The sequence below is a fragment of the Protopterus annectens genome, chromosome 5.part0 (genome assembly GCF_019279795.1).
Source record: "Protopterus annectens isolate FY-2018-M chromosome 5.part0, PAN1.0, whole genome shotgun sequence".
Lineage (NCBI taxonomy): Eukaryota > Metazoa > Chordata > Ceratodontiformes > Protopteridae > Protopterus > Protopterus annectens.
Genome location: NC_056735.1, coordinates 400983128 through 400999394, shown reverse-complemented (window position 1 = coordinate 400999394; position 16267 = coordinate 400983128). Strand labels below are relative to the sequence as shown.

Genomic DNA, 16267 nt, shown 5'->3' with positions numbered 1-16267 from the left:
GACAAAGCTTGAAATAATGGGGATACAATGCCCCAAAATAAGGATACATTTATATATTGCTCTTTTAACTTAAAAAGTTGCTAGAATAACAGGATTTGTGTCAGTGTGTATTTTGTGAAGGATGTGAAATCTGAAACTCCTATATATGTCATTATTTAGTGATTTCAAACATCCCTGATTTGCTAGAAAACCACAAAGTATATGAGAAACAGACCAAAACTATGAGGCTAAATCTGGATAGTTGAAAGGTATGTTAAACACACACACACACACACACACACACACACACACACACACACACACACACACATGCCTACCTACCTTCTCTCTGCTCTCACACAGCAACAAACACACACACCTCCTCTCTCATATAGTAACGCACACATACCTACTGTCTCGCATACCAACACACACTCACAGCTAGTCTTTCACGTAGCAACACACACACACACACACACACACACACACACACACACACACACACACACACACACACACACCTACTCTCTTACTTAACAATGCACACACACTTTCTCTCTTATACAAAAATGAACAGATCTATTAGTTTAAATTACATACACACATACACACACACACACACACACACACACACACACACACACACACACACACACACACACACACCTTCTCTCTGCTCTTACACAGTAGCACATACATACACAGACACACCTACTATTTCACACACAGCAATTAACCATACTTCTCAACTGTCCAAATTTTCACAGAATGTCCAGATTTTTGACTTGTATTTCTATTCTGTTCTTCATAAAATTTTGATTTTCTGACAAATTATTGGCAATTATTTGAGGATTAAACTCATAAATTAATGACAGGCACTTGAATTTCAGACTTCTTCAGTAATATGTCCGAGCACAACCACTAAAGTGAAACATTTCCCCAAAGCGACTGTTCCATTAATATGTCCAGGTATGCACAAGCATTAAAATAAATAATTTCACTTACGTGACCCCTTCAGTTTTATATCCAGTTATGTACAAACACTGAAGTGAAACATTTCACCCAAGCGACCCCTTCAGTAAAATGTCCAGATATGCACAAGCATCAAAATTAAACATTTACCCAAGTTACCCCTGCAATAAAAATGTTCAGGTATGCAGAAGCACCAACTCAGGTCCCCTCACATCTCTGTATTCTGAATGAAGCATGCTGCTTTTTGCCATAACTTCAGGGTGATTTACACAGTTTGTGTGCAAATGAGTTCATTATAGATTCATGTCTGTGAATGAAACTCATTCTCATATGTGTAAACCCCCTTAACAGCTTAATAGCTGTATGCGTAAATCATGTTACTAATTTCTGATAGGGAGATGTTGTGATGCCCGTGCCCTGGCCAAGCAAGCAAGGAGCCTCAGTCCTCACCACTAACACCAGAGAGGGCATCTGATATAGGAGGAAAGGATAACAAATACACACAGTAAAGTGCAATTTCCCTTAAGAGCACACAGAGATCACAGTCAGTTCGGGGCTGGTCGCTCCCTTGCTCCCCACTTGCACAGCTATAGGGTCCAGATCTCAGCCTAGTGAGCAAGCTAAAACCTCTAGCACCCTCTCTGTCCAACCAGTGCTTCATGTCCCTGACCAAGTAGCTGACACACACATGCACTTTGTGATAAGAGTTTATACAACCACACAGACTCTCCTGGGGAAGGCTGGCACAGGTTCTCCAGCTGTGCCCCTTTCTCCGAGACTATACGGTAGTATCAGCTGTCACCGCCCACTAATATTTATCAGCTGCTCAAAGGCCCTTAAAAGGGTCTCCAATTATATGCAATATTATTATCCAATTGGTAGGATAGCCCAGGGATAAAGCTATTAGAGTGACCTTGTATAGTTTTACCAAAGGCATGCAAGTACTCTTAAGAGCTTAACTTACCTCTACACGAATCAGCCACAGTTAAAAGATTTTAAAATATTTAGTAATAAATAATTAAAACCACAAGACAATATGTTCTACTACACAGTCAGTGCTAGTCAAGTGAGTTCAGAGATCACATAGAAATACTTAAAATAAATCAGTAGTACAGTTCTGACATCACAGAAAAGCACTTAGTCTAATCTTTATAATTCCTGGCTACTTCTAGGAGAAAACACAGTTCTAACATACTACTTACATAAAGAGAGCATAAGGCAGTGCTGAGTTGGATATCAAGACAAAAATGCTCAATAATCTCTGGTTCTCTCTGCTTAAATTGAAACTGCAGTTTTGCTAAAACATTACATCATCTTTTCCACTTTCCTGCTGTTCCCAGGCTGACAGAAACTGCATTTACATTATTTTACACTTAGAGCAATAAAGGACATCCCACATGCAAATTGTGGTCATGAACTTTAGACGTAAAACAATAGTCAGGAAGCCTTCATCTAGCCGGACTGGAGCCGACTTATAAACATCAAAGGCACTCATGAAGTAATTTTAATTTCAAAGGGCCAACAAGAAATGCCTGACTTAGCTTTCTTTACACAGATGGCAGTGTTGCAATATTGTTTTAAGTTCAACGTTTTTTTCATTAAAGACAACAAGCCTGTGATTCACATTCATATTTATAAATAATAGAATTAGGTACCCAATTCTATCTGGCTAGGCTGGTAGCCTTCACCCTTTTCTACCAGTCTTCACCCCCCCCCCCCAGAGAACTCAAGATAGTTTTTCAAGTGCCCCTTGAAAAACACCGCTTGAGAGGGTTAGGTCTATCTGAGTGTACCTCACCCATTCCCTGTCTTGAGAGCCCATCTGCATTGGCATTGCTAACCCCACTGCGGTGCTGCACTGACATATCATATGCTTGCAACCCTACGCTCCATCTTAACAACTTGGCATTTTGCTGACTTCCTCTGTTTAACCATATTAGATGGTTATGATCTGTCTTAACAGTGAATTTTCTTCCATACAGATAAGGCTGAAGTTTCTGCAGTGCCCACACTATGGCTAGACATTCCTTTTCTACGGCTGCATAGCATTCCTCCCTGGGTTGGAGCCTGTGACTGAGATAAACCACTGGGTGCTCTTCTCCCTCTGAAGAAATCTGGCTAAGTACAGCTCCCACCCCATGGTTTGAAGCATCCACCCGCACAACAAATTCCTTGCTGTAATCTGGGATGGCTAATACAGGGGGTCCTTCCAAAGCTTCTTTAAACCTCTGGAATGCCTGCTCACATGCTTGGGTCTACACTACCTTATCTGGCCTGTTCTTCATTGTCAGGTCTGTGAGGGGAGCAGCTATGGTACTATAACTGGGTGAAACTTTCTGTAGTATCCTGCTGTTCCTAAAAATGCCCTCACCTGCTTTTTAGTAACAGGTGCTGGCCATGTGTGAATGGCTTCCACTTTGGCAGATTCTGGCCTTATCTTACCACTCCCCACTCTATGCCCTAGGTAGGAGACCTCTGCCATGCCCACCTGACATTTGATCGGCTTAATAGTCAACCCTGCCCTCTGTAGTCTGCCCAGCACCTCCCTGACATGCTGAAGGTGCTCTGGCCAGGAAGAGCTGTAGATGGCAATATCATCTAGGTAAGCAAGGGCAAACCCTCCTGCTCCTGTGAAGATATGATCTACCAGCCTCTGGAAAGTTGCTGGGGCATTCTTCATCCCAAAGGGCATCTTTGTGAACTCATACAAGCCAAAAGCAGTCACAAAGGCTGACTTCTCTCTAGCACTGGGAGTCAAGAGCACCTGCCAGTAACCCTTGGTAAGATCAGTGGTTGTAAGATATTTAGCCCCACCCAGCTGCTTTACGACCTCATTTGTCCTTGGCATGGATAAACATCCGACTCCATGTGACTATTTAATCTCCTATAGTCCACACAGAACCTGGTGTTGCCATCCTTCTTTGGCACCAGCACCACTTGGGAGGCCCAGGGACTGTTGGACTCCTGAATCAGCCCCAGTTCCAACATCTCCTGTACCTCCTCCCTCAAGGTCTGTCTGACTCTCTCAGGCACCCTGTAAGGGGCCTGCCTAATAGGCCTTTGGGTTCCTGTAGCCACCTGGTGCTGCACCAGGTGGGTGCACCCTGGTTTCCTAGTGAACATGTCCCCACATTCCTGCAACACTGCTTGGATTTCTCGAACTTGGGTAGAAGATAGCTGCTGGGACTTTGCTACCACTTCCATCAAGGTGTCAGCCTGAGCCTCACTGAGGAGATCAGTCCCCAGATCTCCTGCAGACTTCTCCTGCAATCCACTGCAAATGCTCAGCACAAGGGCCTCCCTATCATGGTAAGGTTTCATCATGTTAACATGGTACAATTTGTGCCCCTGCCTAGCAGTTCCACCAAGTAGTTAACATCACTTACCTTTCTTACCAGCTTGTAGGGTCCCTCCTAAGCTGCTTGCTTGTCTGACAGGAATGAGAACCATTACCTGCTGCCCCACAGCATACTCTCTAGCTCGGGCATTCCTGTCATACCACACCTTTTTCCTGTTGTTGGGCTTCTGCCAGGTTCTCCTGGGCCAAGCCCATGATTTCCCTGAGCCTTGCCCTGAGGTTTAGGATGTATGCCGCAACAGACTCCTTGTGAGACTCACACTCTCCTTCCCACTCTTCTTGAATTAAATCTAGACGTCCCTCACTTTATGCCCATACAGCAACTCAAAGGGTGAAAAAACCTGTGGATTCCTGGGGAACTTCTCTGTAAGCAAACAACAGATGGGGCAAATATTTGTCCCACTCCCTCTTAAACTCATCTGCAAATGCTCATAGCATGGACTTGATTGTAGAGTTTAACCTCTCAACAAGACCATTAGTCTGGGGATGGTAGGGGTGGTCTTCATGTGCTTCACGGCACAGGACTTCCACAGACAAGCCAACAGGTCTGACATAAAATTGGCACCTCTGTCAGTCAGTATTTCTTTTGGGAAACCTACTCTGCTGAAAATGTCTAACAAAGCATTTGCCACCTTCTCTGCCTCAATGGAGGACAAAGCCACTGCCTCAGTGTATCGTGTAGCATAAGCCACTACCACTAGGATATACTTTTTCCCTGTGGAACTCGGGGTACTCAGAGGACCCACAATATCCATAGCTGCCCTTTGAAATGGCTCCTCAATCACAGACAAAGGCATCAAAGGAGCTCTCACCTTGTCTCCTGCCTTACCTACCTTTTGGCACTGCTCACACGTCCTGCAGTACCCTGTTACACCTCTGGAAATTCCAGGCCAATAGAAGTTCTGCATAATATGCCTCTTTGTACATTTTATGTCCATATGACCTGCAAAGGGAATATCATGGGCAATGGCTAGAAGTGCCAGATGGTAGGCTCTCTGCACTACCCACTGCTGTACTCTCTCACCTTCTAGCCCTCCCTCAGGGGTCCACTCTCTGTATAGTAACCCTTTGTCCCAGTATACAGATTCCCCCTTTCCTTGAGAATCAGGTGCTTCCCTAGCTACCTGCCTCAGGCCTTGCAATGTAGGGTCTGAGAGCTGAGCCTGTCTCAGCTTTCTCCTTGTAACCCTTCCCAGCTCCCCCTCCACAGGAAGTCTGGCATCCTCTGACAGTGGTGTCACTGTCAGCCTGGCTACTGCTACTCACCTCTACCTTTGCAATCACTCTGTCCAAGGGATCATTAGTACCCACAAGCAGCTGTGGCTCACATTCAGTCAGCAGCTGTAGCTCACATTCAGTCTCACTGCTACAGAGTAGCTTCCTCCCTGAAGTAACCACCTCAACAGTCATGGCTGCAAGTATGCAGTCTATCTGGGTCTCCCCCAGGCTACCAGACCCACATGTTTGTCTCCTAGCCTGACCACGTGTAACTGCATAAATACATGGTACTGCCTCATCCAACTCTTTCTTTGTCAGGACATCTGCAGGATGGTAGTTTAGTACCCCTGTTGTCTCAAGAGAACCTACTATTGGCATTTTGTCTTTCCCACTTACTGGCTCCCTCACCTTTGTTTCCCCACCTTGCCTGCCTCCATGGACACCTGTATGCTACATGGCCCCACTGGATGCTTTCAAAACATTTAGCCCTAGCTCGTGGACATGTACCTGGACTAGTGGCTTCCCCTTCTACTGGCAGATTCTTTTGTGGCAGTCTGTGCTACCCAACATGAGTTTCTTTAGACCCATGAGCAGTACTGGGGGTCCCTTTCCTGTGCACGGCTGCCCTGCTTGCTAGGTATAGGTCTCCCTTCTTTCCCAACTCATCTGAAGTAGCACATTGTCTATCAGCTAACCAGATCCTCATGTCCTCAGGCAAAGTGCTAAGGACTTGTTCCCTCACCAAAAGGTCTGCCAACCCTTCAAAAGTGGTGACCTGACATCCACTCACCCACCTATGGAAATAAGTGCTCAGTTCAGCAACATATTCACACACACTTTCATCTGACTTACGTTGATGCACACGAAACATTTTCCTATATGTTTCAGGTGTTAGCATAAACAGTTCTAAAATACATTTCTTAATAGAAGTATAATCAAAACATGCAACATCAGACATTTTAGCTAATGCAGTTACAACTTTACCATAGAGTATGAGGTCAGGAACCTTACCCAGAGCCCTTGGTCAACTTCTTACTGTTTACATACACTCTCAAACATATGAATGAAACTATCACAATTATCCCCCTCTTTAAAAATGCGGAAGAAATTTACTAACCTTTTGTGCTTCTGGAGTCCAGTTACTCCCTTCCCCATTACCTCCATGACTCTGGTGAAGAGTCAGCATCTTCTTCTCATGCTGCCTCTGCCTGTCTTGTTCCTAAGATTGCAGACATAACAGTTTCTCATTCTTCTCAGCCTGCAAACATTGCAGTTCTCATTTGCTTCTAATTCCACATGCCTGGCCTCCAACTCAAGTCTCTTTAGCTCCAGCTGGATTTTTAAGTCCACTGCAGAAAGGTTGAGCTGCCCATTCTCCAATGGAATTATATCTTCACTGCCAGTCTGATTGTCCTCTTGGTTGCTGTTTTCTGATACAGCTGTAACCAAGGCTGCAATCAGGTCTGCCTTAGTCAGGTTTCCATGCACCAGTCCCCTAGCCTGGCACATCTCTGCCAGCTGGCTCCTTTTCAGCTTTCCATACTCCTCTGCTGACATGCTGCCTGCTCACCCTGACTAACTAACTAACAAAAGGAATAAAACAATTGTGATCTGAACTCTGAGTATTCACTGCGGGGCTGTTTTAGAGTACAAAACACCTACAAAGCTCACTGTACACAAGCTACAGGATTCATTCTACCCACACCACTACAAGCCAATTAGTATTTTCCAACTAATTAATATGTGATGTGGATATCCCACCGCTGCCAAACACAAATGTGAGGATATCCCAACCACTAACACCAATTAATATGTGAGGTGGATATCCCAACTACTGCCACCAATTAATATGTAACACCCGTGCCCTGGCCCAGCAATCAAGGAGCCTCAATCCTCACCACTAACACCAGAGAGGGCGTCTCATATAGGAGGGAAAAGATAACAAATACACACAGTGAAGTGCAATTTCTGTTAAGAGCGCACAGAGATCACAGTCAGTCCGGAGCTGGTCGCTCCCTTGATCCCCAGGTCCCCAATAAGACTCCCCACTGGCACAACTATAGGGTCCAGATCTCAGCCTAGTGGGCAAGCTAAAACCTCTAGCACCCTCTCTGTCCAGCCAGTGCTTTGTGTCCCTGCCCAAGTATCTGACACACACACACACACACACACACACACACACACACACACACACACACACACACACACACTCACACTCGAAGGCCCTTAAAAGGGTGTCCAATTATTACTATGCAATATTATCCAATTGGTAGTATGGCCCAGGGCTAAAGCTATTAGAGTGGCCTTGCACAGTTTTACCAAAGGCATGCAAGTACTCTTAAGAGCTTAACGTATCTCTACACAAACCAGCCACAGTTAAAAGGTTTTAAAATATTTAATAATAAATAATTAAAACCACAAGACAATACTTTCTACTACACAGTCAGTGCTAGTCAAGAGAGTTCAGAGATCACACAGAAATACTTAAAATAAATCAGTAGTACAGTTCTGACAGAGAAACACTTAGTCTAATCTTTATAATTCCTGGCTACTTCTAGGAGAAAATACAGATGTTCATCGTGTTTCACTGTTGCAGTCATGACTGTAGGGTTTTCCCCTGCCGGCAGGCAGCCCTTGGTCGGCCAGAATCCCAAAGTCTGGGTCCGGCGTCGGCTGTTCAACCCTGCTCCCTGACGTCAGAGCACCAGGAGTATAAAGCTGACAGCCGACGCCATCTTCTCCAGTCTTTCTTGCCGTGCGGTGATAGCAGTTCGCAAGTGCCGGTCGGTTGACTCCTGACGAATATTCCTATTTACTTCGGTCCGAAGACTTTCTTCTCCACTCAAAGCTAAGTACCTCGTTGGGGAAATTTTTTTCTTGCTCCACTCCGATGTCAGAAAAAGTTAATAATTGTATTTCATGTGGGAAGCAAATACCTCATAAGGATTTTCATTCTTACTGTATTCCTTGCTTAGGCCCTGACCACGATGTAGCTAGTTGTCAGTTTTGTGCTAGATTCAATCAACGTGCAATTAAGCGAAGGTATGATCTTGCTTTTCATTACTTCGGTAGGTGCTTTAACTACAAAATGTCGTCGGATACGGTTCCATCTACCGGAGTTCACAAGCGTCGCAAGGATAAAGACAGGCCTCCGAGGTCCAAATCTGAGGATAGCGCACATGTGGAGCCAGCTTCAGGTTCGGCTGTCGTCAGTGAGGCGCTTTTGCAGCCCCTGTCGTCGGCCATTTCAGAACCGATGGCCGAAACGGACTCTCATGAGGAGCCAACCAGGCCTTTAAATATCTCTGTTGCAGGACGTTCGGACAGTACTCCTTCGGACGCGTCCGGAGCCGCTGTGCAGGTACTGGCTTCCAAAGGGGTTTTCAGGCCTACTCAGCTTCAAGTAAAGGCAAAGACAAAGGCAAAGACTCCTTCTAAATCAAAGATTTCAACACAGGCCACTTCTGAACCAGCTCCCAGTCACAGAAACAGTTACTCAAGATGGCGGAGGATTTACTTACAATCATTAGGGGTTCTCATCCCCCTCCAGACAAAAGGCCAAGGCAGGATGTTTATTATGATTCCTCTGATCAGGCTTCTGTTTCCTCAGTTTCTTCTTCTGATCAGGAATATTCTTTCCCTCCTTATGAGGATTCTGATGTGGAAGAATCCATTCCTTCAGCTTCTCCTCCTGAGGATTTTTCTTTTGGGGAAACTCTGCATGAAATGAGGGAACATTTCCACTGGGAGGGACAGGAGTATTCAGAATCCAAGAAAAGACTGAGGGATTTTCTTCTTCTTCCCCAACATAGACCCCTGGCTATTCCTCCTGTTTTGGATATTGTGGATGATGCCTTTTCGGAGGCTAACTTAACTCCTGATTCTTTCCCTCCTGCTCCTGTTAAGCCTGATAGATACTACAGGGTTCCTGATTCCCATCAGTTTTTATACAAGAATCCTACTGCTGACCCTGAAACCATTTCTCAGGGCCCTAAGGGTGTTAAGGCCGCTACTGCTAAAAATCCCATTCCTACTGAAAAGGATTCTCGAGCCTTGGAAAGATGGGCAAAAAGGTGTACACTTCTGCTACTTTGTCCATTAGGGCTTTAAACTGTCAGTTTCATATGCTTAAATATCAGCAATTTCTCTTGTCTGTCTTAAAACAAAAATTTACTTCCATTTCTGCCTGTGCAGATGATAAGGAATTACATGACTTATTGCATGCCACTGAACAAGTTGGGAAGCATGTTTTACACTGTGGATTTGATGCCTTGGAGGCCTCTTGTAGGGCTGCGGCCTCTGGCACAGTCATTAGAAGACATGCATGGCTAAAGGAACAAAATTTGCCTGAACAAGTAAAGGCTAAATTATTGGATGCTCCTGTTCAGCATAATGTTTTGTTTGGATCTAAAGCTGAAGAGGTGATTAAAAAGATGGAGTATAAGGCGAAATCCATGCAAACAGTTAAAGATTTTTTACAAGTACAGCCTCCTAGATTTAGCAGGAATTGGCCATCAAAAAACTGGTCCTTTCCCTCTTCAGACAGGCCTCAAAGGGGTAGAAGTAGACGCTCCAGAGGGAGGCCTCAAACACAAGCTGCTTATAGACCAAGACAGTGGACTGCTTCTACCCCTAGGGGAGGAGAGGACAGGCCACAGTCTCAAAGGAAACAAACTCAATGACTCCCTCTGTTGGGCTGCAGGAACGTCTTGCCTGGAAGCCTCTCTCTGAGGAACTCTCTCTTTTTTATCAAAATTGGATTCAAATAACCCAGGACAAATGGGTTTTGGATGTGATTTTAAGAGGTTACAAATTCCATTTTCATACTTTGCCAAGGCCAAGCGGATGGCCAGACCTTCCAAAACATCAATGGACGGAGGCCTTAAACCAGGTGGAAGCTCTTTTGGCTATGAATGCCATAGAACTGGTCCCTCTTTCAGAGATGGGAAAAGTGTTTTACTCAAGGCTCTTTCTAGTCCCAAGGAAGCAAGATTCATGGAGACCCATTCTGGATCTGTCGGACTTGAACACCTTTCTTGAGATTCCAAAATTCAAGATGCTTACTCTACAGCAGTTACTTCCAATGCTGTCCAAAGATGCATGGATGGTGACTTTGGATTTAAAGGAGGCATATTTACACATTCCCATCAGGCAGGATCACAGAAAATACCTCAGGTTCAAGGCCGGATTTGAGGCACTTTCAATTCTCTGCGCTGCCCTTTGGATTGTCTACTGTGCCCAGGGTCTTCACCAAATGCCTGGCTCCAGTAGTAGCTTACTGCAGACTCAAGGGAATTCAAATTTACCCTTATCTGGACAATTGTCTAATTCAGGCAGACAGCAAGGATGTCTTGCTCCAGCATCTGGACTTTGTACAAAACCTCCTCAAATTCCTGGGATTCTCTGTAAACATAAAAAAGTCAAAACTGACACCATCACAACAGATAACTTTTCTGGGTGCTCTTCTAAACACTACAACCCAGATGGCATTTCTGACATCCGAAAAACAATTACAGCTGGCATCAACTTTCAAAGCCTTGGCAACTCTAACCCATCTATCTGCAAGGAAATTCCTGCAGGCTTTGGGTTACATGGCCTCCTGCATCCTTCTCGTACCTTATGCAAGACTACACATGAGGAAAATACAGTGGTACCTAAAAAGTGTATGGTCTCAGCATTGCCACAATTTGGACATACTGATTTCTGTCCTTCCTTGCCTTCAAAAGGAATTTCTTTGTTGTCCAGGGCATGTGCTCTAAACAAAGGGAAGCCCTTCCGTCTACCTCCTGCCTCTCAGATTCTAACCATGGACGCCTCAGATTATGCTTGGGGAGCCCATTTTCAGGGCAATTGTCTGCAGGGACTTTGGACAAAGGATCAGATGCACCTGCATATCAACTTAAAGGAAATGTTAGCCGTTCAGAAAGCTCTATTGGCCTTCAGGACTGTCATACGACCAGGACAACTACTAATACGGACAGACAACACCACAGTTATGTGGTACATAAACAAGCAAGGGGGATCTCATTCCTACCCCCTTTGCAGACTAGCCATGGATTTATGGAACACAGCTCTAGCTTGCAATCTGGATCTTCAAGCTCAGTTTCTACCAGGGAAACAAAACTTACTGGCAGACAGTTTGAGCAGAAACCTTTCGGATCCACACGAGTGGATGCTGGACACCAAAATATTCAGGATGATAACAGCAGTATGGGGATGTCCTCACATAGATCTTTTTGCATCCCATCTAAATCATCAGCTACAGACTTTTTGCACCAGAACTTTCCACAGAGAAGCTTGGAAAGTGGATGCCCTGTCATTCAGTTGGAGGAACCTCTCTGGATATGCCTTTCCACCTCTACCTCTTCTTCCATGAGTTTTATTGAAGATAAAACAGGACAAACCCAAGATGATAATCTTGTTGGCTCCGAATTGGCCTCGGCAGTTTTGGTATCCAACTCTAAAAAACCTATGCCTGGAGCCCCCTTGGATTTTACCTCAGTCTCCAAACCTTCTGTCCCAACATCAGGGTCGCGTTCTGCACTCTCATGTCAGAACTCTCTGCCTGGCGGCCTGGTTAATCCAGGACCTTTGATTTCTTCTTTCCTACCCAAGCAGGTTATGGATGTCATTTTAGAAGTCAGACGTCCTAGCACTAGAAAATCTTATGCAGGAAAATGGAAAAGATTTTGTTCTTGGATGCAGGCTCAGGATTCTGATCCTCTTCTTCCTAACATTACTTTAATTTTACTTTACTTGACAGATCTCTTACATAAGGGTCTCTCTTTCTCTTCCATTAAGATCCATGCCTCTGCTATTTCTGCTCATTATAATACAGACCCTCCCATCTTTTCCCACCAGCTCATGAGACAGTTCCTCAGAGGAGCTAAGAACTTAAGACCTCCTAGATCTCCTCCTATTCCTGCTTGGGATCTCAATTATGTTTTGGAAAAACTAACCTTGCCTCCTTTTGAGCCTGCCGCTTCTTCTGACATCAAGTTTTTATCTTGGAAGACAGCTATCCTGTTAGCACTAACCTCTGCCAGGAGAGTTTCAGAGTTACAAGCCCTTATGGCGGTGGAACCTTATATTATTTTTCATCAAGACAAGGTATCTTTGAGGACTAATCTGACCTTCATGCCTAAGGTGGTTTCCAAAGTGGCTTTAAATCAAACTATCCACTTGCCAACCTTTTTCCCCACTCCTCAAAATAAAGGGGAAAGGATCTTACATTCCTTGGATGTACATAGACAGCTACGTTTTTACCTGAACAGAACCAAGGACATCAGAAAATCAGAACAATTGTTTGTTTCTTATGCTTCAAGTTCCCAAGGTAAAGCCATTTCTAAACAAACCATTTCTAAATGGATTGCTCAGGGAATCAGATTTTGTTATTCACACCATGGAAAGCAAATCCCAGGGAGCATTCGGACTCATTCCACCAGAGCTGCTGCCACTTCTGCGGCCTTCCTCAGGGAAGTTCCTACCAGGGACATTTTGGAAGCTGCAACTTGGAGTTCAGTGCATACTTTCTCTAAGCGCTACAATTTACCTCTTTACTACTACTAAGTCTAGGGCAGGCTTTGCCTCTGCAGTCTTGCAGGGCCTTTTAGCCGCCCCTTCTTCTTTATGACCACCTCCCTTTATTTCAGCTTTGGGATTCTACCCTACAGTCATGACTGCAACAGTGAAACACGATGAACATAGTACAGTTGTATACACCTACCATAAATGTAGATGTTCGAGTGTCTTCACTGTTGCAGTCTGGGTTTCCCTCCCTCCTGTCCCCTCTTATTTTTACTTTTGTGTGGTTCCTTTTTTCACCATTCTTCTGAGGTGTATTTGCAAAGGTTATGGGACCATTTTCATTTTGGAACTCCTGACATCTGGGGCAAGAAAAACTGGAGAAGATGGCGTCGGCTGTCAGCTTTATACTCCTGGCGCTCTGACGTCAGGGAGCAGGGTTGAACAGCCAATGCCGGACCCAGACTTTGGGATTCTGGCCGACCAAGGGCTGCCTGCTGGCAGGGGAGAACCCTACAGTCATGACTGCAACAGTGAAGACACTCAAACATCTACATTTATGGTAGGTGTACACAACTGTACTTTCTAACATACTACTTACATAAAGAGAGCATAAGGCAGTGCTGAGTTGGATATCAAGACAAAAATGCTCAATAATCTCTAGTTCTCTCTGTTTAAATTGAAACTGCAATTCTGCTAAAACGTTACTTCATCTTTTACACTTTACGAGTGTTCCTAGGCTGACAGAAACTGCATTTACATTCTTTTAAACTTAGAGCAATAAAGGACATTCCACATGTAAATTCTGGTCATTAACTTTAGCCTTAAAACAATAGGCAGGAAGCCTTCATCTGTCTGGACTGGAGCAGACTTATAAAGATCAGAGGCACTCATGAAATAATTTTAATTTCAAAGAACCAACAAGAAATGCTTGACTTAGCTTTCTTTACAGTAGATGGCAATGTTGCCACATTGTTTTAAGTTCAACTTTTTTTTTTCATTTAAGACAACAAGCCTGTGATTCACATTCCTAATAGCCTTGCTCTTGGTCAAACTACCATTTGTATTAATACTAATGTTACACAGTAAGATTGGAAACTTTTTGTTAAGGACCTTAAAGTAGCTGATGAGGAGTTGACCGGTGGCAGTGATAACTACCTTATAATCTGGGCAAAAGGGGGTATAGATAGTAAACTGTGCCAGTCTTTCTCAGGTGTGTGTGTGTGTGTGTGTGTGTGTGTGTGTGTGTGTGTGTGTGTGTGTGTGTGTGTGTGTGTGTTTAAATCAAACCTCAAAGTGTGTGTGTGTGTGTGTGTGTGTCAGCTACTTGGGCAGGGACACGAAGCACTGGTTGGACAGAGAGGGTGCTAGAAGTCTTGGCTTGGCCACTCAGCTGAGATCTCAATTCTATAGGTGTGCTAGTGGGGAGTCTTACTGGGGATCTGGAGGAAGAGGGAGACACCAGCTCGGGGTTGACTGTGGTCTTTGTGTGCTCTTAAGGGAAATTGCACTTGATGCAGAGAGCTGCATCTGGAAATACTGTGTCTACCTGTTATCCTCCCAGTGTACATTCCCCACTGGTGTCAGTGGTGAGGATTGAGGCTCCTTTTTTACTGGTCCAGTGGTGGGTTGTCACACCATACCTCATAGAAAATGGAATAGTCTGGGAAATGGCCATCTTAGACATACTATATGTAAGTCCTTTCGTTTTTAGTCAATCAATCTCCGTGTTTCGGGACGCGGTCTTGCTGCTCCCAACATTTGAAATGGTTACTGGCAGTAGTACTACAACAACATAAATTGATGAGGTTCAGCAGTTCGGGGAACTGCACAAGGCACCAACTAACCCGCTTACAGTTCTGCTTATGCATATACCTACCCTCAAATTCTATATCTCGCAATGCACGTTATCACTTCACACATGCTCACTTTCTCAGTTGATAACACTCATTTACAATCGTTTCAGCACACCTCAAACTATATTTGAAGCTTACAGGTTGACAAACTAATTAATAATCATAAACCCATGATTCCAGCCCAAGAATATTGTTTTGCATATGTGTGTGTGTGTGTGTGTGTGTGTGTGTGTGTGTGTGTGTGTGTGTGTGTGTGTGTGTGTGTGTATATATGTATATGTATGTGGATTTCTAAAGTACCATAGTGAAATCTGACTTTTGTAAAATTGTACAGCAACATTTCTGCACAAAATTTTGTTTTGTCATGTCAGAATATTTTATATTAATTTTTTTTTTATTTCCAGTGTTACATGTTTTCAGCATCCATGAGTATGCTTTAAAGAAAAATTATGTGCATATTCATTAAAATGCTTGTATATAACAAAAGTTCACATTTTTTTTCAGCTGGAATGCATGGCTACCTTACAGTAAAGCAGTGTGAAAATGTTTCACCCCAAATAAAAGCTGCTTCATCACTAAGAATTATAACAAGCACATGGAAGTATTACATTGCTGCTCAAGAAGTTTCTTGGGATTATGCTCCTAGCATTCCAAAATTAATTGACAAGTAAGATGCCAAAAGTGCCCTACACATTTTTTTTTTAATTTCTGTGTTGGTGATTTAAAGTGAACTGCTGTCTGAGAATCAGATTTTTCTATATACTAATACACACTTGATATGTAAGAGCCTGACTTACATGGCTGGGAAATGCTAATTTTAAAAATGCATGTTTTAACTAAGTTATTTTTAAAAATGCATGTTTAACTACACACACACACACACACACACATATATATATATATATATATATATATATATATATATATATATATATATATATATATATATATATATATATATATATATAGTTTCATCATTGAAGCAGAAGCTGCTGTAAGGCAGTGTTGCATACTTTGCAGACAGTAACAGAATGACTGAATTCCGACAACTGTTTGATATTAATTGTTATTGCCTCTTCTTTTTTGTTAAGAATGAACAATTACTTTAAATTCTGAAATGACATGTCATTATCAATCTACAGTGAAGTATTGCAGCAGTAATTATTTTCACTACCACCATTACCAGTATAGACATAGTACATTTCCTTCTACTTCACAGGCTTAGTGTAATACATTTACCTAAATATCATTAATTTTATGTACTCACAACTTGATGATGCTTTGTGATAACGTGACAAGATAATGTGCTACTACATTAATCAGTGGGACAGTAGTCTAAATGCCATATACTTTTATATTA

At 43.4% G+C, this 16267-nt stretch overlaps 1 protein-coding gene across 3 annotated transcripts in view; it reads left to right on the top strand.

Annotated features, from left to right (window-relative positions):
* The window catches only part of F5 (coagulation factor V), a 1256984-nt gene that overhangs the window by 435235 nt on the left and 805482 nt on the right, over positions 1 to 16267 (top strand). For all 3 annotated transcript variants that reach the window (XM_044072364.1, XM_044072363.1, XM_044072362.1), the window contains one exon: positions 15412 to 15574. In XM_044072364.1, coding sequence (XP_043928299.1) covers positions 15412 to 15574 — 163 coding nt within the window. The remainder of the gene's footprint in view (positions 1 to 15411; positions 15575 to 16267) is intronic.